This window comes from Triplophysa dalaica, chromosome 1 (assembly GCF_015846415.1).
Source record: "Triplophysa dalaica isolate WHDGS20190420 chromosome 1, ASM1584641v1, whole genome shotgun sequence".
NCBI classification, from domain to species: Eukaryota; Metazoa; Chordata; class Actinopteri; order Cypriniformes; family Nemacheilidae; genus Triplophysa; species Triplophysa dalaica.
In genome coordinates this window covers 22,963,824-22,990,647 of record NC_079542.1, presented here as the reverse complement: position 1 = coordinate 22,990,647, position 26,824 = coordinate 22,963,824, and the positions used below count along the sequence as shown (strand labels likewise).

Sequence of the window (26,824 nt, the reverse complement as noted above, 5' to 3'; positions counted from 1 at the left end):
GAAGCAATAGAGGCGTATATCAACGAATGTCAGCAACGTGGTGTCATAATTGGATCCTGGAGGAACAGCACCTTCTGCCGTGAGTCAAAATAACAAATTACCTTTTTAATTGTACAGTGTTTGTACTAAATGGTTTTCAGCAAACATTGTGAAGAAAATAATGTACTTTAGTTTAACACACATTCTTCTTCTACAGCTCTGAAATGTCAAGACAATAGTCACTTTGATTCGTGCGTCCCTGTTTGTCAGCCGTCCTGTTTCCCAGTTCCACCAAATCAGTGCATTGGGCCTTGTTCTGAAGGATGTTTGTGTGATCCTGGGTATGTCCTCAGTGCTGGACAGTGTGTGAAACAAGATACATGTGGTTGCATTCGTAATGGACAGTACTACCAGGTGAGATAATACATAAGAGTATTTTTTATGAATAGTAAATGAGTTCTTTTCACCTTTGTATTCAACTACAGTATTAACTTTCTCATTGGTTTCAGCCGGATGAAGAGTTTTATACTAAAGACTGTGAGCAACTGTGTAAGTGTGAGCCTCCATTTGTTACCTGTAATGCCGCAGACTGCCCCCCAATGCAGCAATGTGGTGTACAGGGTGGAGTCATCAGCTGTTACCCAGAAGGTCAGTGTTACACCCGATTATAACCATGTGATCATAATAGGATGTATTATATGTAAGACAGAACACATCACAAATGTTCATTTCAAATACTCAGTTTTGTACTTTGTTTCGATCCTCTAGATTCTAAAGACTGTATTATCTCTGGTGACCCTCATTATAACACCTTTGATGGGAAATACTACAGCTTCATGGGCACTTGCACCTACACTCTGGCACGTACCTGCAAAAACAACACTGGTAAGCAGTTAGCTAAACAAAATACAAATCAGCAAACAACAAAGATTAAACTGCTCATTGACTATGTTATTGAGGAACCCACAAAAACATCCTTGTTCATATGCAGAAGCTTTAATATTAATGTTTTCTCTTATCTGGATCTGTAGGCCCCTGGTTCTCAGTTGAGGCCAAGAATGAAGAGAGAGGAGTTTCTGGTGTTTCTTACCTGAGGAAACTCTATGTGACTGTCAATGGAGTCACTGTGACAATGATGAAAAGCAGGAAAACTCTGGTCAGTATCCACAGCTGCTGTCAAAATTATATCATTATTTATGGAAGATGTTCTGTAATTTGATTTAAAAAACTGATTTCCTCTTGTCAAAGCTAATGTTTGCATTCAATGCGCCTCTGTTGCTCTTGACACATTCAGGTGAATGGACAGAGGGTTTCACTTCCTCACTCCCCATCTCCTCTCATGTCTCTCTCTCTTGCTGGGCAATATGTTATCCTCACAACATCCTTCGGCCTGGAGGTGCAATGGGATGGCAACCATTATGCCAAGATCAGTGTCCCGAGGTACTGTAGCTGTAACATAGTTGTTGTTTTTTTTAGGGTTGATGGCCAAATGTAAATCTCATGGTAGCACATCAAAGAACATCTCAGGAGGATTATATATATTTTAATCTCTTTCTATTTACCAATTTTTCAGTTCCTACTACGATCAGATGTGTGGCCTGTGCGGTGACTATGATGGAAACCCCAATAATGACTTCACTAAGCCAGACGGCTCTCAAACCGACAGCTCAGATCAGTTTGGAAACAGCTGGCAAACTGATGAAGATGAGGACAAAACGTCAGTAGCTTTCTCGCCTCTTCATTTGATCAACTTTACAGTAAAAGCGATGTTTTAGGAATACGGTCAATTCCATATGCCCTGACGATGAATTCAAAATCAATGTTGTTTTTTTCAGGTGTAAGCCTGGCACTGGGCCTGACCCACCCTGTGATCCTGAGCTGGAGGATCTTGTGTCAAACCCAGAGAACTGTGGCAAAATAATTGACAACAATGGCCCATTTAGGTTAGACTTAAGTGTTTATACCGTTTCAAACATGAGCTAACAAGATCTTTCAGAGTTTAACCATTGTACACATTCTGTCACAATCTCTCCTCACAGGGACTGTATAAAGGTGGTGGATCCACAGCCTTTCTTCCAGAATTGTGTGTTTGATATGTGCCGTTATCAGGGACAGCAGCAGATGCTTTGTGATCAGCTTCAAGCTTACACTGATTCTTGCCTGAGTGCAGGTGCACCTGTCCATCAATGGAGGGAGCCAGACTTCTGCCGTGAGTCTTCATCTCTTATATCACACAGCTGAAAGTATAGAAAGTCTTTTTATATCTATTTAAAACATTGTATGGGCATAATTGTGTTCTTTTTCCTCAATTTTCTCCAGCTCTGGTATGCCCCCCAAACAGTCATTACTCTATCTGTGTGAGCTCGTGTCCAGAGACATGTCTGGGTATCAATGGACCACCAGGCTGTAGTGAGAAGTGTGTAGAAGGCTGTGAATGTAACGCTGGCTTCATCTTAAGTGATGACAAATGTGTGCCTCTTAAAGACTGCGGCTGTGTCGACTCCTCGGGCTCTTACCACCCCGTGAGTTTAATTACAATGATTGCACCTTTAAACATTCATATTATTTCATTTATATTTCATTTGTATTACTTCTTGATAATATGTTTTTTGATGTGTTTGATCATATTTTGCACATTTAGGTGAATGATAACTGGTATCTTGAGGGCTGTACACAGAAGTGTTCATGTGAGGGTGGAGGAGTAATTCAGTGTCATAACACCAGCTGTTTGCCTACTGAGATCTGCCAACTTCAGGATGGAGACTATGGCTGCAAACCTCTTGGTAATAATGACACTATTTTAAAACATACATAATACAATTTTACATATGCTGTACTTCGGAATTTCTCATCTTACTTTATCACATCATACGTAAACTCACAGTTACTTTTTGACATCCCTGACAGCCACACCTACACCATCAACACCTAAACCACCAACACCACAACACACAACACCTAAACCAACAACAGCAAGTCCATCAACACCTAAACCTTCGACACCGCAATCCACAACAACTACACCTACTACTACAAAACCACCCCCAGGTATGTCACTCTTGTTTAATTTACCTCCATATTTTTTTCAAAAATGTGAACATTTGTGTTGATAAACAAGTCTTCACGTCTTCCAACAGTGACATGTCCCCCAGATTCGGAGTACATTGAATGTGGTCCAGCCTGCATTCCCAGCTGCAACAAGCCTTCCACTAACTGCAGCGGTTCATGTATCAGTGGCTGCTTCTGTAAACCAGGATTTGTTTTCCGAGGCCGGCGCTGTGTTCCTATTGAACAGTGTGGATGTCTAGATGAAGACAACAATTACTTGGAGGTTTGTGAGTTTTCGTTCGTGTTTTTCTTGTGATCGAACTCTTTGCTCTAAACTGAGTCTGTGTTTACACTCAGCCTGGTGAAATTATATTTGGAAACGGCTGCTCCAAGTTGTGTCGCTGTGTTGGCAATTACACTTTTGACTGTGTGGACAACAGCTGTGATCCTGTGACAGAAGAATGTCGGGAGGTTGGTGGAGTGCACGGATGCTACCCTAAAGGTATGACAGAAAACTACAAGCTTCCATTGATGTTAAATTTAATTTGATCTACTTATACACCCATTGCTCTTGATAAGAAGGTTGTAGACACTTGTCATGAGGTCAAGTGTTTTTTCAATGTGTTTGACACTGATGAATTTTTACCTGACAGGAACCTCGACCTGTGTTTCCTCTGGTGACCCCCATTACACCACCTTTGATCAAAAGCGCTATGACTTCATGGGGAACTGCACCTACCTGATGTCTGAGCTTTGTAACACCACAGATGTGCCGTATTTTGCTGTATACACTGACAATGAGAATCGCTTCAACAATCCTCGTATCAGCTATGTAAAAGCAGTTCATGTTCATGCTCTGGGAGTAAAAGTGTCTATTCTGAAAGGAGGGATTGTGCAGGTAAAATACTGCTGATGATGTACACACGGTCTTGTCTATTCACTGTTATATCTCTACATATGTACAGTACTTGGTATTTAATGACACATTCAGATGTATGGTATGTTGTATGATGTGTTTCAGGTGAATGGTACCAATGTGAATATTCCTGTTACTCCTTTACCTGGTGTTGACATTTTCAAGTCTGGCACACTATACACTGTTGCATTAAACTTTGGAGTAACTGTACGTTATGATGGAAACCACTATATGGATATTAAAGTTATCAAAGAGTGAGTATTATTCATTTGACATTCGTTTATAAGATCTTTTATGGTATTTTACACGTCTCTACACCGTTTTACAGCTATGAGGACAAACTTTGTGGACTGTGTGGAGATTACAATGGAGACCATAAAGATGACTTCCGTACACCTACTGGTGAACTGGTCCAAAGCCCTAAAGACTTTGGTAACAGTTGGAACACAGACCCTGAGTAAGACAACATTCAATGTTCAAAGTGTTATCATGCAAACTTGTCTTGTCCATCACAGATGACCGACCTTTGATTCTTTCCTTCAGGTGTGATAAAACAGATGTTGATCCATCTCCTGGGTGTACAGATACTGAGCTGGACTTGTATGAAGGACCCGCTTACTGTGGTATCATATTGGACACCAAAGGTCCATTTGCTGCTTGCCATCCAAAAGTCAACCCCAATGTGAGTGAAGTCAATTCATATAATGTGTAATAATGCATAGTTCTTTAGGCATTTTATGTATACTAACTTTTTATGCTATATAGGGTTTCTTCAAAGACTGTTTATTTGATGTGTGTGAGCTGGGTGGTGCTCAGTCTCCATTGTGTGAAGCAATAGAGGCGTATGTCAACGAATGTCAGCAACGTGGTGTCATAATTGGATCCTGGAGGAACAGCACCTTCTGCCGTGAGTCAAAATAACAAATTACTTATTTAATGGACAGTGTTTGCACTAAATGGTGTTCAGCAAACATTGTGAAGGAAATAAGATACTTCAGTTTAACACACGTTCTTCTTCTACAGCTCTGAAATGTCAAGACAATAGTCACTTTGATTCGTGCGTCCCAGTTTGTCAGCCGTCCTGTTTCCCAGTTCCACCAAATCAGTGCATTGGGCCTTGTTCTGAAGGATGTTTGTGTGATCCTGGGTATGTCCTCAGTGCTGGACAGTGTGTGAAACAAGATACATGTGGCTGCATTCGTAATGGACAGTACTACCAGGTGAGGAAATACATAAGAGTATTTTTTATGAATAGTAAATGAGTTCTTTTCACCTTTGTATTCAACTACAGTATTAACTTTCTCGTTGGTTTCAGCCGGATGAAGAGTTTTATACTAAAGACTGTGAGCAACTGTGTAAGTGTGAGCCTCCATTTGTTACCTGTAATGCTGCAGACTGCCCCCCAATGCAGCAATGTGGTGTACAGGCTGGAGTCATCAGCTGTTACCCAGAAGGTCAGTGTTACACCCGATTATAACCATGTGATCATAATAGGATGTATTATATGTAAGACAGAACACATCACAAATGTTCATTTCAAATACTCAGTTTTGTACTTTGTTTCAATCCTCTAGATTTTCAAGATTGTATTATCTCTGGTGACCCTCATTATAACACCTTTGATGGGAAATACTACAGCTTCATGGGCACTTGCACCTACACTCTGGCACGTACCTGCAAAAACAACACTGGTGAGCAGTTAGCTAAACAAAATACAAATCAGCAAACAACAAAGATTAAACTGCTCATTGACTATGTTATTGAGGAACCCACAAAAACATCCTTGTTCATATGCAGAAGCTTTAATATTAATGTTTTCTCTTATCTGGATCTGTAGGCCCCTGGTTCTCAGTTGAGGCCAAGAATGAAGAGAGAGGAGTTTCTGGTGTTTCTTACCTGAGGAAACTCTATGTGACTGTCAATGGAGTCACTGTGACAATGATGAAAAGCAGGAAAACTCTGGTCAGTATCCACAGCTGCTGTCAAAATTAAAACATTATTTATGGAAGATGTTCTGTAATTTGATTTAAAAAACTGATTTCCTCTTGTCAAAGCTAATGTTTGCGTTCAATGCACCTCTGTTGCTCTTGACACATTCAGGTGAATGGACAGAGGGTTTCACTTCCTCACTCCCCATCTCCTCTCATGTCTCTCTCTCTTGCTGGGCAATATGTTATCCTCACAACATCCTTCGGCCTGGAGGTGCAATGGGATGGCAACCATTATGCCAAGATCAGTGTCCCGAGGTACTGTAGCTGTAACATAGTTGTTGTTTTTTTTAGGGTTGATGGCCAAATGTAAATCTCATGGTAGCACATCAAAGAACATCTCAGGAGGATTATATATATTTTAATCTCTTTCTATTTACCAATTTTTCAGTTCCTACTACGATCAGATGTGTGGCCTGTGCGGTGACTATGATGGAAACCCCAATAATGACTTCACTAAGCCAGACGGCTCTCAAACCGACAGCTCAGATCAGTTTGGAAACAGCTGGCAAACTGATGAAGATGAGGACAAAACGTCAGTAGCTTTCTCGCCTCTTCATTTGATCAACTTTACAGTAAAAGCGATGTTTTAGGAATACGGTCAATTCCATATGCCCTGACGATGAATTCAAAATCAATGTTGTTTTTTTCAGGTGTAAGCCTGGCACTGGGCCTGACCCACCCTGTGATCCTGAGCTGGAGGATCTTGTGTCAAACCCAGAGAACTGTGGCAAAATAATTGACAACAATGGCCCATTTAGGTTAGACTTAAGTGTTTATACCGTTTCAAACATGAGCTAACAAGATCTTTCAGAGTTTAACCATTGTACACATTCTGTCACAATCTCTCCTCACAGGGACTGTATAAAGGTGGTGGATCCACAGCCTTTCTTCCAGAATTGTGTGTTTGATATGTGCCGTTATCAGGGACAGCAGCAGATGCTTTGTGATCAGCTTCAAGCTTACACTGATTCTTGCCTGAGTGCAGGTGCACCTGTCCATCAATGGAGGGAGCCAGACTTCTGCCGTGAGTCTTCATCTCTTATATCACACAGCTGAAAGTATAGAAAGTCTTTTTATATCTATTTAAAACATTGTATGGGCATAATTGTGTTCTTTTTCCTCAATTTTCTCCAGCTCTGGTATGCCCCCCAAACAGTCATTACTCTATCTGTGTGAGCTCGTGTCCAGAGACATGTCTGGGTATCAATGGACCACCAGGCTGTAGTGAGAAGTGTGTAGAAGGCTGTGAATGTAACGCTGGCTTCATCTTAAGTGATGACAAATGTGTGCCTCTTAAAGACTGCGGCTGTGTCGACTCCTCGGGCTCTTACCACCCCGTGAGTTTAATTACAATGATTGCACCTATAATCATTCATATTATTTCATTTATATTTCATTTGTATTACTTCTTGATAATATGTTTTTTGATGTGTTTGATCATATTTTGCACATTTAGGTGAATGATAACTGGTATCTTGAGGGCTGTACACAGAAGTGTTCATGTGAGGGTGGAGGAGTAATTCAGTGTCATAACACCAGCTGTTTGCCTACTGAGATCTGCCAACTTCAGGATGGAGACTATGGCTGCAAACCTCTTGGTAATAATGACACTATTTTAAAACATACATTATACAATTTTACATATGCTGTACTTCAGATTTTCTCATCTTACTTTATCACATCATACGTAAACTCACAGTTACCTTTTGACATCCCTGACAGCCACACCTACACCATCAACACCTAAACCACCAACACCACAACACACAACACCTAAACCAACAACAGCAAGTCCATCAACACCTAAACCTTCGACTACCGCAATCCACAACAACTACACCTACTACTACAAAACCACCCCCAGGTATGTCACTCTTGTTTAATTTACCTCCATATTTTTTTCAAAAATGTGAACATTTGTGTGGCTAAACAAGTCTTCACGTCTTCCAACAGTGACATGTCCCCCAGATTCGGAGTACATTGAATGTGGTCCAGCCTGCATTCCCAGCTGCAACAAGCCTTCCACTAACTGCAGCGGTTCATGTATCAGTGGCTGCTTCTGTAAACCAGGATTTGTTTTCCGAGGCCGGCGCTGTGTTCCTATTGAACAGTGTGGATGTCTAGATGAAGACAACAATTACTTGGAGGTTTGTGAGTTTTCGTTCGTGTTTTTCTTGTGATCGAACTCTTTGCTCTAAACTGAGTCTGTGTTTACACTCAGCCTGGTGAAATTATATTTGGAAACGGCTGCTCCAAGTTGTGTCGCTGTGTTGGCAATTACACTTTTGACTGTGTGGACAACAGCTGTGATCCTGTGACAGAAGAATGTCGGGAGGTTGGTGGAGTGCACGGATGCTACCCTAAAGGTATGACAGAAAACTACAAGCTTCCATTGATGTTAAATTTAATTTGATCTACTTATACACCCATTGCTCTTGATAAGAAGGTTGTAGACACTTGTCATGAGGTCAAGTGTTTTTTCAATGTGTTTGACACTGATGAATTTTTACCTGACAGGAACCTCGACCTGTGTTTCCTCTGGTGACCCCCATTACACCACCTTTGATCAAAAGCGCTATGACTTCATGGGGAACTGCACCTACCTGATGTCTGAGCTTTGTAACACCACAAATGTGCCGTATTTTGCTGTATACACTGACAATGAGAATCGCTTCAACAATCCTCGTATCAGCTATGTAAAAGCAGTTCATGTTCATGCTCTGGGAGTAAAAGTGTCTATTCTGAAAGGAGGGATTGTGCAGGTAAAATACTGCTGATGATGTACACACGGTCTTGTCTATTCACTGTTATATCTCTACATGTACAGTACTTGGTATTTAATGACACATTCAGATGTACGTTATGTTGTATGATGTGTTTCAGGTGAATGGTACCAATGTGAATATTCCTGTTACTCCTGTACCTGGTGTTGACATTTTCAAGTCTGGCACACTATACACTGTTGCATTAAACTTTGGAGTAACTGTACGTTATGATGGAAACCACTATATGGATATTAAAGTTATCAAAGAGTGAGTATTATTCATTTGACATTCGTTTATAAGATCTTTTATGGTATTTTACACGTCTCTACACCGTTTTACAGCTATGAGGACAAACTTTGTGGACTGTGTGGAGATTACAATGGAGACCATAAAGATGACTTCCGTACACCTACTGGTGAACTGGTCCAAAGCCCTAAAGACTTTGGTAACAGTTGGAACACAGACCCTGAGTAAGACAACATTCAATGTTCAAAGTGTTATCATGCAAACTTGTCTTGTCCATCACAGATGACCGACCTTTGATTCTTTCCTTCAGGTGTGATAAAACAGATGTTGATCCATCTCCTGGGTGTACAGATACTGAGCTGGACTTGTATGAAGGACCCGCTTACTGTGGTATCATATTGGACACCAAAGGTCCATTTGCTGCTTGCCATCCAAAAGTCAACCCCAATGTGAGTGAAGTCAATTCATATGATGTGTAGTAATGCATAGTTCTTTAGGCATTTTATGTATACTAACTTTTTATGCTATATAGGGTTTCTTCAAAGACTGTTTATTTGATGTGTGTGAGCTGGATGGTGCTCAGTCTCCATTGTGTGAAGCTATAGAGGCGTATATCAACGAATGTCAGCAACGTGGTGTCATAATTGGATCCTGGAGGAACAGCACCTTCTGCCGTGAGTCAAAATAACAAATTACTTATTTAATGGACAGTGTTTGCACTAAATGGTTTTCAGCAAACATTGTGAAGAAAATAAGATACTTCATTCTAACACACATTCTTCTTTTACAGCTCTGAAATGTCAAGAAAATAGTCACTTTGATTCGTGCGTCCCTGTTTGTCAGCCGTCCTGTTTCCCAGTTCCACCAAATCAGTGCATTGGGCCTTGTTCTGAAGGATGTTTGTGTGATCCTGGGTATGTCCTCAGTGCTGGACAGTGTGTGAAACAAGATACATGTGGCTGCATTCGTAACGGACAGTACTACCAGGTGAGGAAATACATAAGAGTATTTTTTATGAATAGTAAATGAGTTCTTTTCACCTTTGTATTCAACTACAGTATTAACTTTCTCATTGGTTTCAGCCGGATGAAGAGTTTTATACTAAAGACTGTGAGCAACTGTGTAAGTGTGAGCCTCCATTTGTTACCTGTAATGCCGCAGACTGCCCCCCAATGCAGCAATGTGGTGTACAGGGTGGAGTCATCAGCTGTTACCCAGAAGGTCAGTGTTACACCCGATTATAACCATGTGATCATAATAGGATGTATTATATGTAAGACAGAACACATCACAAATGTTCATTTCAAATACTCAGTTTTGTACTTTGTTTCAATCCTCTAGATTCTCAAGATTGTATTATCTCTGGTGACCCTCATTATAACACCTTTGATGGGAAATACTACAGCTTCATGGGCACTTGCACCTACACTCTGGCACGTACCTGCAAAAACAACACTGGTAAGCAGTTAGCTAAACAAAATACAAATCAGCAAACAACAAAGATTAAACTGCTCATTGACTATGTTATTGAGGAACCCACAAAAACATCCTTGTTCATATGCAGAAGCTTTAATATTAATGTTTTCTCTTATCTGGATCTGTAGGCCCCTGGTTCTCAGTTGAGGCCAAGAATGAAGAGAGAGGAGTTTCTGGTGTTTCTTACCTGAGGAAACTCTATGTGACTGTCAATGGAGTCACTGTGACAATGATGAAAAGCAGGAAAACTCTGGTCAGTATCCACAGCTGCTGTCAAAATTAAAACATTATTTAATGAAGATGTTCTGTAATTTGATTTAAAAAACTGATTTCCGCTTGTCAAAGCTAATGTTTGCATTCAATGCGCCTCTGTTGCTCTTGACACATTCAGGTGAATGGACAGAGGGTTTCACTTCCTCACTCCCCATCTCCTCTCATGTCTCTCTCTCTTGCTGGGCAATATGTTATCCTCACAACATCCTTCGGCCTGGAGGTGCAATGGGATGGCAACCATTATGCCAAGATCAGTGTCCCGAGGTACTGTAGCTGTAACATAGTTGTTGTTTTTTTAGGATTGATGGCCAAATGTAAATCTCATGGTAGCACATCAAAGAACATCTCAGGAGGATTATATATATTTGAATCTCTTTCTCTTTGTACCAATTTTTCAGTTCCTACTACGATCAGATGTGTGGCCTGTGCGGTGACTATGATGGAAACCCCAATAATGACTTCACTAAGCCAGACGGCTCTCTAACCGACAGCTCAGATCAGTTTGGAAACAGCTGGCAAACTGATGAAGATGAGGACAAAACGTCAGTAGCTTTCTCGCCTCTTCATTTGATAAACTTTAGAGTAAAAGCGATGTTTTAGGAATACGGTCAATTCCATATGCCCTGACGATGAATTCAAAACCAGTGTTGTTTTTTTCAGGTGTAAGCCTGGCACTGGGCCTGACCCACCCTGTGATCCTGAGCTGGAGGATCTTGTGTCAAACCCAGAGAACTGTGGCAAAATAATTGACAACAATGGCCCATTTAGGTTAGACTTAAGTGTTTATACCGTTTCAAACATGAGCTAACAAGATCTTTCAGAGTTTAACCATTGTACACATTCTGTCACAATCTCTCCTCACAGGGACTGTATAAAGGTGGTGGATCCACAGCCTTTCTTCCAGAATTGTGTGTTTGATATGTGCCGTTATCAGGGACAGCAGCAGATGCTTTGTGATCAGCTTCAAGCTTACACTGATTCTTGCCTGAGTGCAGGTGCACCTGTCCATCAATGGAGGGAGCCAGACTTCTGCCGTGAGTCTTCATCTCTTATATCACACAGCTGAAAGTATAGAAAGTCTTTTTATATCTATTTAAAACATTGTATGGGCATAATTGTGTTCTTTTTCCTCAATTTTCTCCAGCTCTGGTATGCCCCCCAAACAGTCATTACTCTATCTGTGTGAGCTCGTGTCCAGAGACATGTCTGGGTATCAATGGACCACCAGGCTGTAGTGAGAAGTGTGTAGAAGGCTGTGAATGTAACGCTGGCTTCATCTTAAGTGATGACAAATGTGTGCCTCTTAAAGACTGCGGCTGTGTCGACTCCTCGGGCTCTTACCACCCCGTGAGTTTAATTACAATGATTGCACCTATAATCATTCATATTATTTCATTTATATTTCATTTGTATTACTTCTTGATAATATGTTTTTTGATGTGTTTGATCATATTTTGCACATTTAGGTGAATGATAACTGGTATCTTGAGGGCTGTACACAGAAGTGTTCATGTGAGGGTGGAGGAGTAATTCAGTGTCATAACACCAGCTGTTTGCCTACTGAGATCTGCCAACTTCAGGATGGAGACTATGGCTGCAAACCTCTTGGTAATAATGACACTATTTTAAAACATACATAATACAATTTTACATATGCTGTACTTCGGAATTTCTCATCTTACTTTATCACATCATACGTAAACTCACAGTTACTTTTTGACATCCCTGACAGCCACACCTACACCATCAACACCTAAACCACCAACACCACAACACACAACACCTAAACCAACAACAGCAAGTCCATCAACACCTAAACCTTCAACACCGCAATCCACAACAACTACACCTACTACTACAAAACCACCCCCAGGTATGTCACTCTTGTTTAATTTACCTCCATATTTTTTTCAAAAATGTGAACATTTGTGTTGATAAACAAGTCTTCACGTCTTCCAACAGTGACATGTCCCCCAGATTCGGAGTACATTGAATGTGGTCCAGCCTGCATTCCCAGCTGCAACAAGCCTTCCACTAACTGCAGCGGTTCATGTATCAGTGGCTGCTTCTGTAAACCAGGATTTGTTTTCCGAGGCCGGCGCTGTGTTCCTATTGAACAGTGTGGATGTCTAGATGAAGACAACAATTACTTGGAGGTTTGTGAGTTTTCGTTCGTGTTTTGCTTGTGATCGAACTCTTTGCTCTAAACTGAGTCTGTGTTTACACTCAGCCTGGTGAAATTATATTTGGAAACGGCTGCTCCAAGTTGTGTCGCTGTGTTGGCAATTACACTTTTGACTGTGTGGACAACAGCTGTGATCCTGTGACAGAAGAATGTCGGGAGGTTGGTGGAGTGCACGGATGCTACCCTAAAGGTATGACAGAAAACTACAAGCTTCCATTGATGTTAAATTTAATTTGATCTACTTATACACCCATTGCTCTTGATAAGAAGGTTGTAGACACTTGTCATGAGGTCAAGTGTTTTTTCAATGTGTTTGACACTGATGAATTTTTACCTGACAGGAACCTCGACCTGTGTTTCCTCTGGTGACCCCCATTACACCACCTTTGATCAAAAGCGCTATGACTTCATGGGGAACTGCACCTACCTGATGTCTGAGCTTTGTAACACCACAAATGTGCCGTATTTTGCTGTATACACTGACAATGAGAATCGCTTCAACAATCCTCGTATCAGCTATGTAAAAGCAGTTCATGTTCATGCTCTGGGAGTAAAAGTGTCTATTCTGAAAGGAGGGATTGTGCAGGTAAAATACTGCTGATGATGTACACACGGTCTTGTCTATTCACTGTTATATCTCTACATGTACAGTACTTGGTATTTAATGACACATTCAGATGTACGTTATGTTGTATGATGTGTTTCAGGTGAATGGTACCAATGTGAATATTCCTGTTACTCCTGTACCTGGTGTTGACATTTTCAAGTCTGGCACACTATACACTGTTGCATTAAACTTTGGAGTAACTGTACGTTATGATGGAAACCACTATATGGATATTAAAGTTATCAAAGAGTGAGTATTATTCATTTGACATTCGTTTATAAGATCTTTTATGGTATTTTACACGTCTCTACACCGTTTTACAGCTATGAGGACAAACTTTGTGGACTGTGTGGAGATTACAATGGAGACCATAAAGATGACTTCCGTACACCTACTGGTGAACTGGTCCAAAGCCCTAAAGACTTTGGTAACAGTTGGAACACAGACCCTGAGTAAGACAACATTCAATGTTCAAAGTGTTATCATGCAAACTTGTCTTGTCCATCACAGATGACCGACCTTTGATTCTTTCCTTCAGGTGTGATAAAACAGATGTTGATCCATCTCCTGGGTGTACAGATACTGAGCTGGACTTGTATGAAGGACCCGCTTACTGTGGTATCATATTGGACACCAAAGGTCCATTTGCTGCTTGCCATCCAAAAGTCAACCCCAATGTGAGTGAAGTCAATTCATATGATGTGTAGTAATGCATAGTTCTTTAGGCATTTTATGTATACTAACTTTTTATGCTATATAGGGTTTCTTCAAAGACTGTTTATTTGATGTGTGTGAGCTGGATGGTGCTCAGTCTCCATTGTGTGAAGCTATAGAGGCGTATATCAACGAATGTCAGCAACGTGGTGTCATAATTGGATCCTGGAGGAACAGCACCTTCTGCCGTGAGTCAAAATAACAAATTACTTATTTAATGGACAGTGTTTGCACTAAATGGTTTTCAGCAAACATTGTGAAGAAAATAAGATACTTCATTCTAACACACATTCTTCTTTTACAGCTCTGAAATGTCAAGAAAATAGTCACTTTGATTCGTGCGTCCCTGTTTGTCAGCCGTCCTGTTTCCCAGTTCCACCAAATCTGTGCATTGGGCCTTGTTCTGAAGGATGTTTGTGTGATCCTGGGTATGTCCTCAGTGCTGGACAGTGTGTGAAACAAGATACATGTGGCTGCATTCGTAACGGACAGTACTACCAGGTGAGGAAATACATAAGAGTATTTTTTATGAATAGTAAATGAGTTCTTTTCACCTTTGTATTCAACTACAGTATTAACTTTCTCATTGGTTTCAGCCGGATGAAGAGTTTTATACTAAAGACTGTGAGCAACTGTGTAAGTGTGAGCCTCCATTTGTTACCTGTAATGCCGCAGACTGCCCCCCAATGCAGCAATGTGGTGTACAGGGTGGAGTCATCAGCTGTTACCCAGAAGGTCAGTGTTACACCCGATTATAACCATGTGATCATAATAGGATGTATTATATGTAAGACAGAACACATCACAAATGTTCATTTCAAATACTCAGTTTTGTACTTTGTTTCAATCCTCTAGATTCTCAAGATTGTATTATCTCTGGTGACCCTCATTATAACACCTTTGATGGGAAATACTACAGCTTCATGGGCACTTGCACCTACACTCTGGCACGTACCTGCAAAAACAACACTGGTAAGCAGTTAGCTAAACAAAATACAAATCAGCAAACAACAAAGATTAAACTGCTCATTGACTATGTTATTGAGGAACCCACAAAAACATCCTTGTTCATATGCAGAAGCTTTAATATTAATGTTTTCTCTTATCTGGATCTGTAGGCCCCTGGTTCTCAGTTGAGGCCAAGAATGAAGAGAGAGGAGTTTCTGGTGTTTCTTACCTGAGGAAACTCTATGTGACTGTCAATGGAGTCACTGTGACAATGATGAAAAGCAGGAAAACTCTGGTCAGTATCCACAGCTGCTGTCAAAATTAAAACATTATTTAATGAAGATGTTCTGTATTTTGATTTAAAAAACTGATTTCCGCTTGTCAAAGCTAATGTTTGCATTCAATGCGCCTCTGTTGCTCTTGACACATTCAGGTGAATGGACAGAGGGTTTCACTTCCTCACTCCCCATCTCCTCTCATGTCTCTCTCTCTTGCTGGGCAATATGTTATCCTCACAACATCCTTCGGCCTGGAGGTGCAATGGGATGGCAACCATTATGCCAAGATCAGTGTCCCGAGGTACTGTAGCTGTAACATAGTTGTTGTTTTTTTAGGATTGATGGCCAAATGTAAATCTCATGGTAGCACATCAAAGAACATCTCAGGAGGATTATATATATTTGAATCTCTTTCTCTTTGTACCAATTTTTCAGTTCCTACTACGATCAGATGTGTGGCCTGTGCGGTGACTATGATGGAAACCCCAATAATGACTTCACTAAGCCAGACGGCTCTCTAACCGACAGCTCAGATCAGTTTGGAAACAGCTGGCAAACTGATGAAGATGAGGACAAAACGTCAGTAGCTTTCTCGCCTCTTCATTTGATAAACTTTAGAGTAAAAGCGATGTTTTAGGAATACGGTCAATTCCATATGCCCTGACGATGAATTCAAAACCAGTGTTGTTTTTTTCAGGTGTAAGCCTGGCACTGGGCCTGACCCACCCTGTGATCCTGAGCTGGAGGATCTTGTGTCAAACCCAGAGAACTGTGGCAAAATAATTGACAACAATGGCCCATTTAGGTTAGACTTAAGTGTTTATACCGTTTCAAACATGAGCTAACAAGATCTTTCAGAGTTTAACCATTGTACACATTCTGTCACAATCTCTCCTCACAGGGACTGTATAAAGGTGGTGGATCCACAGCCTTTCTTCCAGAATTGTGTGTTTGATATGTGCCGTTATCAGGGACAGCAGCAGATGCTTTGTGATCAGCTTCAAGCTTACACTGATTCTTGCCTGAGTGCAGGTGCACCTGTCCATCAATGGAGGGAGCCAGACTTCTGCCGTGAGTCTTCATCTCTTATATCACACAGCTGAAAGTATAGAAAGTCTTTTTATATCTATTGAAAACATTGTATGGGCATAATTGTGTTCTTTTTCCTCAATTTTCTCCAGCTCTGGTATGCCCCCCAAACAGTCATTACTCTATCTGTGTGAGCTCGTGTCCAGAGACATGTCTGGGTATCAATGGACCACCAGGCTGTAGTGAGAAGTGTGTAGAAGGCTGTGAATGTAACGCTGGCTTCATCTTAAGTGATGACAAATGTGTGCCTCTTAAAGACTGCGGCTGTGTCGACTCCTCGGGCTCTTACCACCCCGTGAGTTTAATTACAATGATTGCACCTATAATCATTCATATTATTTCATTTATATTTCATTTGTATTACTTCTTGATAATATGTTTTTTGATGTGTTTGATCATATTTTGCACATTTAGGTGAATGATAACTGGTATCTTGAGGGCTGTACACAGAAGTGTTCATGTGAGGGTGGAGGAGTAATTCAGTGTCATAACACCAGCTGTTTGCCTACTGAGATCTGCCAACTTCAGGATGGAGACTATGGCTGCAAACCTCTTGGTAATAATGACACTATTTTAAAACATACATTATACAATTTTACATATGCTGTACTTCGGATTTTCTCATCTTACTTTATCACATCATACGTAAACTCACAGTTACTTTTTGACATCCCTGACAGCCACACCTACACCATCAACACCTAAACCACCAACACCACAACACACAACACCTAAACCAACAACAGCAAGTCCATCAACACCTAAACCTTCAACACCGCAATCCACAACAACTACACCTACTACTACAAAACCACCCCCAGGTATGTCACTCTTGTTTAATTTACCTCCATATTTTTTTCAAAAATGTGAACATTTGTGTTGATAAACAAGTCTTCACGTCTTCCAACAGTGACATGTCCCCCAGATTCGGAGTACATTGAATGTGGTCCAGCCTGCATTCCCAGCTGCAACAAGCCTTCCACTAACTGCAGCGGTTCATGTATCAGTGGCTGCTTCTGTAAACCAGGATTTGTTTTCCGAGGCCGGCGCTGTGTTCCTATTGAACAGTGTGGATGTCTAGATGAAGACAACAATTACTTGGAGGTTTGTGAGTTTTCGTTCGTGTTTTGCTTGTGATCGAACTCTTTGCTCTAAACTGAGTCTGTGTTTACACTCAGCCTGGTGAAATTATATTTGGAAACGGCTGCTCCAAGTTGTGTCGCTGTGTTGGCAATTACACTTTTGACTGTGTGGACAACAGCTGTGATCCTGTGACAGAAGAATGTCGGGAGGTTGGTGGAGTGCACGGATGCTACCCTAAAGGTATGACAGAAAACTACAAGCTTCCATTGATGTTAAATTTAATTTGATCTACTTATACACCCATTGCTCTTGATAAGAAGGTTGTAGACACTTGTCATGAGGTCAAGTGTTTTCTCAATGTGTTTGACACTGATGAATTTTTACCTGACAGGAACCTCGACCTGTGTTTCCTCTGGTGACCCCCATTACACCACCTTTGATCAAAAGCGCTATGACTTCATGGGGAACTGCACCTACCTGATGTCTGAGCTTTGTAACACCACAAATGTGCCGTATTTTGCTGTATACACTGACAATGAGAATCGCTTCAACAATCCTCGTATCAGCTATGTAAAAGCAGTTCATGTTCATGCTCTGGGAGTAAAAGTGTCTATTCTGAAAGGAGGGATTGTGCAGGTAAAATACTGCTGATGATGTACACACGGTCTTGTCTATTCACTGTTATATCTCTACATGTACAGTACTTGGTATTTAATGACACATTCAGATGTACGTTATGTTGTATGATGTGTTTCAGGTGAATGGTACCAATGTGAATATTCCTGTTACTCCTGTACCTGGTGTTGACATTTTCAAGTCTGGCACACTATACACTGTTGCATTAAACTTTGGAGTAACTGTACGTTATGATGGAAACCACTATATGGATATTAAAGTTATCAAAGAGTGAGTATTATTCATTTGACATTCGTTTATAAGATCTTTTATGGTATTTTACACGTCTCTACACCGTTTTACAGCTATGAGGACAAACTTTGTGGACTGTGTGGAGATTACAATGGAGACCATAAAGATGACTTCCGTACACCTACTGGTGAACTGGTCCAAAGCCCTAAAGACTTTGGTAACAGTTGGAACACAGACCCTGAGTAAGACAACATTCAATGTTCAAAGTGTTATCATGCAAACTTGTCTTGTCCATCACAGATGACCGACCTTTGATTCTTTCCTTCAGGTGTGATAAAACAGATGTTGATCCATCTCCTGGGTGTACAGATACTGAGCTGGACTTGTATGAAGGACCCGCTTACTGTGGTATCATATTGGACACCAAAGGTCCATTTGCTGCTTGCCATCCAAAAGTCAACCCCAATGTGAGTGAAGTCAATTCATATAATGTGTAATAATGCATAGTTCTTTAGGCATTCTATGTATACTAACTTTTTATGCTATATAGGGTTTCTTCAAAGACTGTTTATTTGATGTGTGTGAGCTGGATGGTGCTCAGTCTCCATTGTGTGAAGCAATAGAGGCGTATATCAACGAATGTCAGCAACGTGGTGTCATAATTGGATCCTGGAGGAACAGCACCTTCTGCCGTGAGTCAAAATAACAAATTACTTTTTTAATGGACAGTGTTTGCACTAAATGGTTTTCAGCAAACATTGTGAAGAAAATAAGATACTTCAGTTTAACACACGTTCTTCTTCTACAGCTCTGAAATGTCAAGACAATAGTCACTTTGATTCGTGCGTCCCAGTTTGTCAGCCGTCCTGTTTCCCAGTTCCACCAAATCTGTGCATTGGGCCTTGTTCTGAAGGATGTTTGTGTGATCCTGGGTATGTCCTCAGTGCTGGACAGTGTGTGAAACAAGATACATGTGGCTGCATTCTTAATGGACAGTACTACCAGGTGAGGAAATACATAAGAGTATTTTTTATGAATAGTAAATGAGTTCTTTTCACCTTTGTATTCAACTACAGTATTAACTTTCTCGTTGGTTTCAGCCGGATGAAGAGTTTTATACTAAAGACTGTGAGCAACTGTGTAAGTGTGAGCCTCCATTTGTTACCTGTAATGCTGCAGACTGCCCCCCAATGCAGCAATGTGGTGTACAGGGTGGAGTCATCAGCTGTTACCCAGAAGGTCAGTGTTACACCCGATTATAACCATGTGATCATAATAGGATGTATTATATGTAAGACAGAACACATCACAAATGTTCATTTAAAATACTCAGTTTTGTACTTTGTTTCAATCCTCTAGATTCTCAAGATTGTATTATCTCTGGTGACCCTCATTATAACACCTTTGATGGGAAATACTACAGCTTCATGGGCACTTGCACCTACACTCTGGCACGTACCTGCAAAAACAACACTGGTAAGCAGTTAGCTAAACAAAATACAAATCAGCAAACAACAAAGATTAAACTGCTCATTGACTATGTTATTGAGGAACCCACAAAAACATCCTTGTTCATATGCAGAAGCTTTAATATTAATGTTTTCTCTTATCTGGATCTGTAGGCCCCTGGTTCTCAGTTGAGGCCAAGAATGAAGAGAGAGGAGTTTCTGGTGTTTCTTACCTGAGGAAACTCTATGTGACTGTCAATGGAGTCACTGTGACAATGATGAAAAGCAGGAAAACTCTGGTCAGTATCCACAGCTGCTGTCAAAATTAAAACATTATTTATGGAAGATGTTCTGTAATTTGATTTAAAAAACTGATTTCCTCTTGTCAAAGCTAATGTTTGCGTTCAATGCACCTCTGTTGCTCTTGACACATTCAGGTGAATGGACAGAGGGTTTCACTTCCTCACTCCCCATCTCCTCTCATGTCTCTCTCTCTTGCTGGGCAATATGTTATCCTCACAACATCCTTCGGCCTGGAGGTGCAATGGGATGGCAACCATTATGCCAAGATCAGTGTCCCGAGGTACTGTAGCTGTAACATAGTTGTTGTTTTTTTTAGGGTTGATGGCCAAATGTAAATCTCATGGTAGCACATCAAAGAACATCTCAGGAGGATTATATATATTTTAATCTCTTTCTCTTTGTACCAATTTTTCAGTTCCTACTACGATCAGATGTGTGGCCTGTGCGGTGACTATGATGGAAACCCCAATAATGACTTCACTAAGCCAGACGGCTCTCTAACCGACAGCTCAGATCAGTTTGGAAACAGCTGGCAAACTGATGAAGATGAGGACAAAACGTCAGTAGCTTTCTCGCCTCTTCATTTGATCAACTTTAGAGTAAAAGCGATGTTTTAGGAATACGTTCAATTCCATATGCCCTGACGATGAATTCAAAATCAGTGTTGTTTTTTTCAGGTGTAAGCCTGGCACTGGGCCTGACCCACCCTGTGATCCTGAGCTGGAGGATCTTGTGTCAAACCCAGAGAACTGTGGCAAAATAATTGACAACAATGGCCCATTCAGGTTAGACTTAAGTGTTTATACCGTTTCAAACATGAGCTAACAAGATCTTTCAGAGTTTAACCATTGTACACATTCTGTCACAATCTCTCCTCACAGGGACTGTATAAAGGTGGTGGATCCACAGCCTTTCTTCCAGAATTGTGTGTTTGATATGTGCCGTTATCAGGGACAGCAGCAGATGCTTTGTGATCAGCTTCAAGCTTACACTGATTCTTGCCTGAGTGCAGGTGCACCTGTCCATCAATGGAGGGAGCCAGACTTCTGCCGTGAGTCTTCATCTCTTATATCACACAGCTGAAAGTATAGAAAGTCTTTTTATATCTATTTAAAACATTGTATGGGCATAATTGTGTTCTTTTTCCTCAATTTTCTCCAGCTCTGGTATGCCCCCCAAACAGTCATTACTCTATCTGTGTGAGCTCGTGTCCAGAGACATGTCTGGGTATCAATGGACCACCAGGCTGTAGTGAGAAGTGTGTAGAAGGCTGTGAATGTAACGCTGGCTTCATCTTAAGTGATGACAAATGTGTGCCTCTTAAAGACTGCGGCTGTGTCGACTCCTCGGGCTCTTACCACCCCGTGAGTTTAATTACAATGATTGCACCTTTAAACATTCATATTATTTCATTTTTATTTCATTTGTATTACTTCTTGATAATATGTTTTTTGATGTGTTTGATCATATTTTGCACATTTAGGTGAATGATAACTGGTATCTTGAGGGCTGTACACAGAAGTGTTCATGTGAGGGTGGAGGAGTAATTCAGTGTTATAACACCAGCTGTTTGCCTACTGAGATCTGCCAACTTCAGGATGGAGACTATGGCTGCAAACCTCTTGGTAATAATGACACTATTTTAAAACATACATTATACAATTTTACATATGCTGTACTTCGGATTTTCTCATCTTACTTTATCACATCATACGTAAACTCACAGTTACCTTTTGACATCCCTGACAGCCACACCTACACCATCAACACCTAAACCACCAACACCACAACACACAACACCTAAACCAACAACAGCAAGTCCATCAACACCTAAACCTTCAACACCGCAATCCACAACAACTACACCTACTACTACAAAACCACCCCCAGGTATGTCACTCTTGTTTAATTTACCTCCAATTTTTTTCCAAAAATGGCTGCAAACCTCTTGGTAAACAAAACACCAGTATCTTTCAGTAAAATTACACGTAGTGGTCCGTCAGTTTACATATCTTATCACATCATGCATAAACTTACACATATACTGTCTGCACATATTTGTTAATCAGGAGGACAAGATATGGGGCTAATCTTTCTGAATAGTATCTTTCTGTTTTTATCTTAATCTTAGATACAGGCATTTGTTCGGTCTCTGGTGACCCTCATTACACTTCCTTTGATAAGAAAGTACATCATTTCATGGGCGCCTGCTCCTACACTCTCACAAAGCCTTGTAATGAGACCTCCAGCTTGCCTTACTTTTCTGTTGAGACACAGAACGAGCACAGAGACAATAATAAGAAAGTGTCTTACGTAAGATCTGTTCTCATCCATGTCTACGATATGAAGCTCATTTTGGGCAAGGGCCGTACAGTTCAGGTAAGGGACATTTCTAACATTTGTGAGAGCCGAGTAACAAATGACAACAATAACGCATTCACTTATTTGTATTTTCCTGTAGGTGAATGGAGTTCAGGTCACTGTGCCTGTCAAACTTCATAATGAAGTTACGATCTTCCTCAGTGGCAAATTTGTGGTGTTGAACACAGAGTTTGGATTACGTGTCCGCTTTGATGGAAATCATCATGCTGATGTTACACTTCCTTCCTCTTACAGCGGGATGTTATGTGGACTTTGTGGTAAGAACTTTTCAAAATTTTTTGGAACTGTATGTACGTATATACACAACCATACTACCAACCACATAGTTTAATGTCAGATTCAGAATTTTTGTCCGTTTTTCATTCTTAAACTTAAAAATTGCTAATATTTTTGATAGGAAACTATAATGGTAATCCAAATGATGACAACATCAAGTCAGATGGTAAACCAACCGACAGCACCAATGAACTTGGAGAAAGCTGGCAGGTGCCTGATGACAGACCTAAGTATGAATAACTTGTTCTTATATAGGGCATAAATTGAAAAAAATACAGGTGAATATAGAGAAATAAGAATAGTTTTACTTATTAAAGATTAATTTATGCTTTTTGAAAACATTTCTGTTAAAAAAAAACATATTTTGACCATACCTGAACACATCTCTGTGTTATTTCCTGGGGAACGTGTTTTGTGTTAGTACTTTTAACACTTGTGTTCATAATAACACATAATGTGCTAAAGAGGAAAACACAAAGAATGTGTGAAAATCATCATCTGTTTTAAGAGTGTGTATACTCTTCTTTACCACAGTTGTTCTCATGGTGGCGGAGACATTGAATGTGATGATAAAATCCAGAACGAAGCACAGAAACCTACCAGCTGTGGCATGATCACTGACCCCCAAGGTAAGGCTTTCTTTGAAAAAAGAATGATGTCATAGCATTTCAAATTTCTTTGTTCGTTTCATTCCTTCCTCACAAGATTTTAAATCAAGGATAAATCCTTGAAGTCAGTGGCAGTATATAATCATACAGAATTTAGCTTTAGTGTCACCTTTTCTTTGCTTTTTGATGTTTTATCGTTCTCTATGAATGTAGCTTTTCATTTCATTTATTTGAGCGGTTTTGAGTCTAATGATTTTGGTTGATTATATTACCAATAACCTCATGATACCCACATCATAAAAAATTCCAATGGTAATGGCAATGGCATTGTGGCAAATCCTTATGCATAATTGTGATCTTGGAATATCCCTGCACATCTGTTTATTTGCTTTCCCTTCTTAGTTTTTTAGACTAACTGGCTGTTTTATGACCTATAACACCTGTTTGCTCATCATAAAGGCTTTTTTCTTTCCCAGGAATCTTCGAGCCATGTCACGCAGTGGTGCCTCCCAACCCTTACTTTGAGAACTGTGTGTTTGATCAGTGTGGCACCGGCGGCAGTGCGGTGGCGCTGTGCCAAGCTATTGAAAGCTATGCTGACTTGTGTGCTGTAGCTGGAGTGCCAATTAACTGGAGAAATAACACCTTCTGCCGTAAGTGTTTGAGAATGCATGTGCTTCTGTTCAGGTTTGACTATACGTGCATGGGCTAAATATCCGAAAAAGTCCTCACAATTATGGTGCAAATAGCAAAACATAGTTGAGGACATTTGAAGTATGTGTGTGTTTGTTTGTTGTGGCCCACAATTATCGAATCCTGGTAACCTTTTTAAAACCCAGTCTTTGTAGTGCTTACAATGCTCCCTCTTCAATTAGAGCGTAAAATGAACCCTCTGTGTCTCTTTTGTTTTACTAATGGATGTCTTTAAAGATTTGTACTTTTGTCTCTCTCCTTCCCATGCTCCTCTATTTCCTGCCTATTTCCCTGTCTATTATTTTCTCGCTCTATCCATTCATTTTCCTTTCATTGCCTCCGCTTCAAACCTGGCTCATTTAACACCCTTCCATCTTTTGTGTTTATCCCAGCTATTAAGTGTCTGGCTGGTAGTCACTATGAGCCATGCGGTTCAGCGTGCCCGGCTAGTTGTCAGGACCCTGGATCTCAAGGCAACTGTTCTGAGCCTTGTGTTGAGGGATGTGTGTGTGACACTGGTTTAGTACTCAGTGGAGATAAATGTGTGGCCTTCGGCGAGTGTGGCTGCACTGACATAGACAACAACTACAGACCTGTAAGTTTGCAAATTAATGATAGTTATTTTATCGTGGGGAGTCTATTTGGTGACATTTTTATACTAGTAAACCAAAGATGCAAAAAATGACACTTTGTGAATGAAATGTGCATATCGCTTGGAGACATTTTGTCTCCTTGGAATTATAATGTTCTGACATTTTTGTTGAAAAATTGGGTTATACACAAAGTCTTACTCTGTGACAACATATTTACATTTCGTGAAGTTGTATCTTTACATTTTGCCAATATTTTAGAAAACATAAAAGTTTTATCTGTAAAGTCAAACGGAATGCAATAACCTTGGATCTCAATATCTCAAAACTGCTCAGACTGCAAAAATAATCAGAAAATCTCAATTAATTTCACAACTATTCAATTGTTAAATATTTTTGTTTTTTAAATGTTTTCATTACCCTTGATATACTTTTGTTTATATAAACATTTGGCACTTCAACATCTTTTTAACCCTTTAGGGCATAGAGACTACAGTGGACAGCTATCTTTTTTTTTTTTTTTTATGTTTGCATGGGTTTTAATTGCATAGGTGCACATAAACTAGTACATGGGACATCCTATAGGCTACACAATGTTTAAATCTTATAAAAAACACTTGAAATAAAGTTATAATAACTGCATGCATGATTGTTTAAATGTATTCAGTTTTAAATGTTCGGTGTTTAAATGTGTTCTCTTTGCCTTTATTGTACTAACATGCGATATGTGTTTTTCAGGTTGGGGACAGCTGGTTCACCAAAGATGACTGCACAGAGCGCTGTGTGTGTTCACCTTTCAATACTGTGACTTGTGAGGCATGGGAATGTGGTCCTGCTCAGGAATGTAAGGTCAATGAAGGTCAACTGGGCTGCGTGAACACAGGTACACATTTTTAAGAGAAAGCAAGTGAAATGAAATAATATGCCTGAAACAAATAGACAACACTCAATTATCATCAATAAACTGTAATGAACAGCTTCATTATATCTTTGCATATTTATTTAAACTAGTGTGAGAATAACTGAAAATGAGAAAGTATATAACTTGCTAGAAACCATTATAATTGCTCTAATCAATACACATTGTAGTATGAAAAAGAATAGTGCTTATTTCTCTTACCTTGCCACATCTCTTATGTGCAGGAGTGGGCATTTGTCACATCGCTGGTGATCCTCACTACTACACCTTTGATGGCATTATGCACACCTACATGGGTACCTGCACTTACACACTTGTGGCGATATGCAATAGCTCCATGGTGACGCCTTTCACCATAGTTGCTAAGAACGAAGAACGCGGCCTGCCGGAAGCTTCGTATGTCCGCTCTGTGACTGTCTACCTGCCCAATGCCAACATAACTCTCAGCAAGAGTGGCAGAGTATTGGTAAGTCCTCAGTATTTAAAGAGGAAGAGATGGAGTGTATTTAACCATCCTGCATTTGCATGCCTTCCGCTGATAAGACATGTACATTGAGAAAGATTGGATCATGTGAAATGAAAAGTACTAAATAAAAAAACAAAAAGGGTTGATTCATGGGCTAAATGTTCTCTTCCAGCTTAATGAACGTAGGATAAAGACCCCCTATGACATCACTCAGGCCAAAGCACGAGTGTTTACTAGTGGAGTAAACATCGTGCTTGACACTGACTTTGGTCTGGTTGTCAAGTTTGATGGCGTGCACCACATCGAAATCACAGTGCCTGGAGACTATTTCAACAAGGTATTAAACTGGACACGTATATGCTCATCCTCATTGATTGTTGTACTATATACAGAGTCTGATATATCCAGACTATTACCTTTTGTTTCTGTAGCTCGAAAGCATTAAGGTAAATTTCCAAAAATATGTTCTTCTACCCATAACACAGACTTTAATACACATTTTTCCTGTCTCTTTACTTTCCCACTAAAGGTGTGTGGTATGTGCGGTAACTACAACGGAGATTCCTCTGACGATTATTTGATGCCCAATGGCAATCCCGCCAAAGATGTTATAGAGCTTGGTAACAGCTGGAAGGCGGAAGGAGATAGCGATCCTGGGTATGTACCAGAAAAAT

At 40.3% G+C, this 26,824-nt stretch overlaps 1 protein-coding gene across 1 annotated transcript in view; it reads left to right on the top strand.

Moving 5' to 3' along the window:
• zanl (zonadhesin, like) overlaps nucleotides 1-26,824 on the top strand; it is a 38,125-nt gene that overhangs the window by 5,777 nt on the left and 5,524 nt on the right. Inside the window, 81 exon segments of the mRNA XM_056742625.1 lie at nucleotides 2,887-3,027; nucleotides 3,117-3,310; nucleotides 3,385-3,529; nucleotides 3,681-3,925; nucleotides 4,049-4,197; nucleotides 4,272-4,400; nucleotides 4,487-4,625; nucleotides 4,709-4,850; nucleotides 4,967-5,163; nucleotides 5,259-5,397; nucleotides 5,518-5,634; nucleotides 5,781-5,905; nucleotides 6,044-6,189; nucleotides 6,323-6,466; nucleotides 6,585-6,692; nucleotides 6,789-6,958; nucleotides 7,069-7,271; nucleotides 7,391-7,532; nucleotides 7,657-7,750; nucleotides 7,752-7,798; nucleotides 7,888-8,081; nucleotides 8,156-8,300; nucleotides 8,452-8,696; nucleotides 8,818-8,966; nucleotides 9,041-9,169; nucleotides 9,256-9,394; nucleotides 9,478-9,619; nucleotides 9,736-9,932; nucleotides 10,028-10,166; nucleotides 10,287-10,403; nucleotides 10,550-10,674; nucleotides 10,813-10,958; nucleotides 11,093-11,236; nucleotides 11,355-11,462; nucleotides 11,559-11,728; nucleotides 11,839-12,041; nucleotides 12,161-12,302; nucleotides 12,657-12,850; nucleotides 12,925-13,069; nucleotides 13,221-13,465; nucleotides 13,587-13,735; nucleotides 13,810-13,938; nucleotides 14,025-14,163; nucleotides 14,247-14,388; nucleotides 14,505-14,701; nucleotides 14,797-14,935; nucleotides 15,056-15,172; nucleotides 15,319-15,443; nucleotides 15,582-15,727; nucleotides 15,862-16,005; nucleotides 16,124-16,231; nucleotides 16,328-16,497; nucleotides 16,608-16,810; nucleotides 16,930-17,071; nucleotides 17,426-17,619; nucleotides 17,694-17,838; nucleotides 17,990-18,234; nucleotides 18,356-18,504; nucleotides 18,579-18,707; nucleotides 18,794-18,932; nucleotides 19,016-19,157; nucleotides 19,274-19,470; nucleotides 19,566-19,704; nucleotides 19,825-19,941; nucleotides 20,088-20,212; nucleotides 20,351-20,496; nucleotides 20,632-20,775; nucleotides 20,894-21,001; nucleotides 21,098-21,267; nucleotides 21,378-21,580; nucleotides 21,700-21,841; nucleotides 22,348-22,595; nucleotides 22,678-22,855; nucleotides 22,996-23,104; nucleotides 23,409-23,503; nucleotides 23,959-24,135; nucleotides 24,568-24,770; nucleotides 25,504-25,648; nucleotides 25,909-26,150; nucleotides 26,323-26,487; nucleotides 26,680-26,807. Coding sequence (XP_056598603.1) covers nucleotides 2,887-3,027; nucleotides 3,117-3,310; nucleotides 3,385-3,529; nucleotides 3,681-3,925; nucleotides 4,049-4,197; nucleotides 4,272-4,400; nucleotides 4,487-4,625; nucleotides 4,709-4,850; nucleotides 4,967-5,163; nucleotides 5,259-5,397; nucleotides 5,518-5,634; nucleotides 5,781-5,905; nucleotides 6,044-6,189; nucleotides 6,323-6,466; nucleotides 6,585-6,692; nucleotides 6,789-6,958; nucleotides 7,069-7,271; nucleotides 7,391-7,532; nucleotides 7,657-7,750; nucleotides 7,752-7,798; nucleotides 7,888-8,081; nucleotides 8,156-8,300; nucleotides 8,452-8,696; nucleotides 8,818-8,966; nucleotides 9,041-9,169; nucleotides 9,256-9,394; nucleotides 9,478-9,619; nucleotides 9,736-9,932; nucleotides 10,028-10,166; nucleotides 10,287-10,403; nucleotides 10,550-10,674; nucleotides 10,813-10,958; nucleotides 11,093-11,236; nucleotides 11,355-11,462; nucleotides 11,559-11,728; nucleotides 11,839-12,041; nucleotides 12,161-12,302; nucleotides 12,657-12,850; nucleotides 12,925-13,069; nucleotides 13,221-13,465; nucleotides 13,587-13,735; nucleotides 13,810-13,938; nucleotides 14,025-14,163; nucleotides 14,247-14,388; nucleotides 14,505-14,701; nucleotides 14,797-14,935; nucleotides 15,056-15,172; nucleotides 15,319-15,443; nucleotides 15,582-15,727; nucleotides 15,862-16,005; nucleotides 16,124-16,231; nucleotides 16,328-16,497; nucleotides 16,608-16,810; nucleotides 16,930-17,071; nucleotides 17,426-17,619; nucleotides 17,694-17,838; nucleotides 17,990-18,234; nucleotides 18,356-18,504; nucleotides 18,579-18,707; nucleotides 18,794-18,932; nucleotides 19,016-19,157; nucleotides 19,274-19,470; nucleotides 19,566-19,704; nucleotides 19,825-19,941; nucleotides 20,088-20,212; nucleotides 20,351-20,496; nucleotides 20,632-20,775; nucleotides 20,894-21,001; nucleotides 21,098-21,267; nucleotides 21,378-21,580; nucleotides 21,700-21,841; nucleotides 22,348-22,595; nucleotides 22,678-22,855; nucleotides 22,996-23,104; nucleotides 23,409-23,503; nucleotides 23,959-24,135; nucleotides 24,568-24,770; nucleotides 25,504-25,648; nucleotides 25,909-26,150; nucleotides 26,323-26,487; nucleotides 26,680-26,807 — 12,508 coding nt within the window.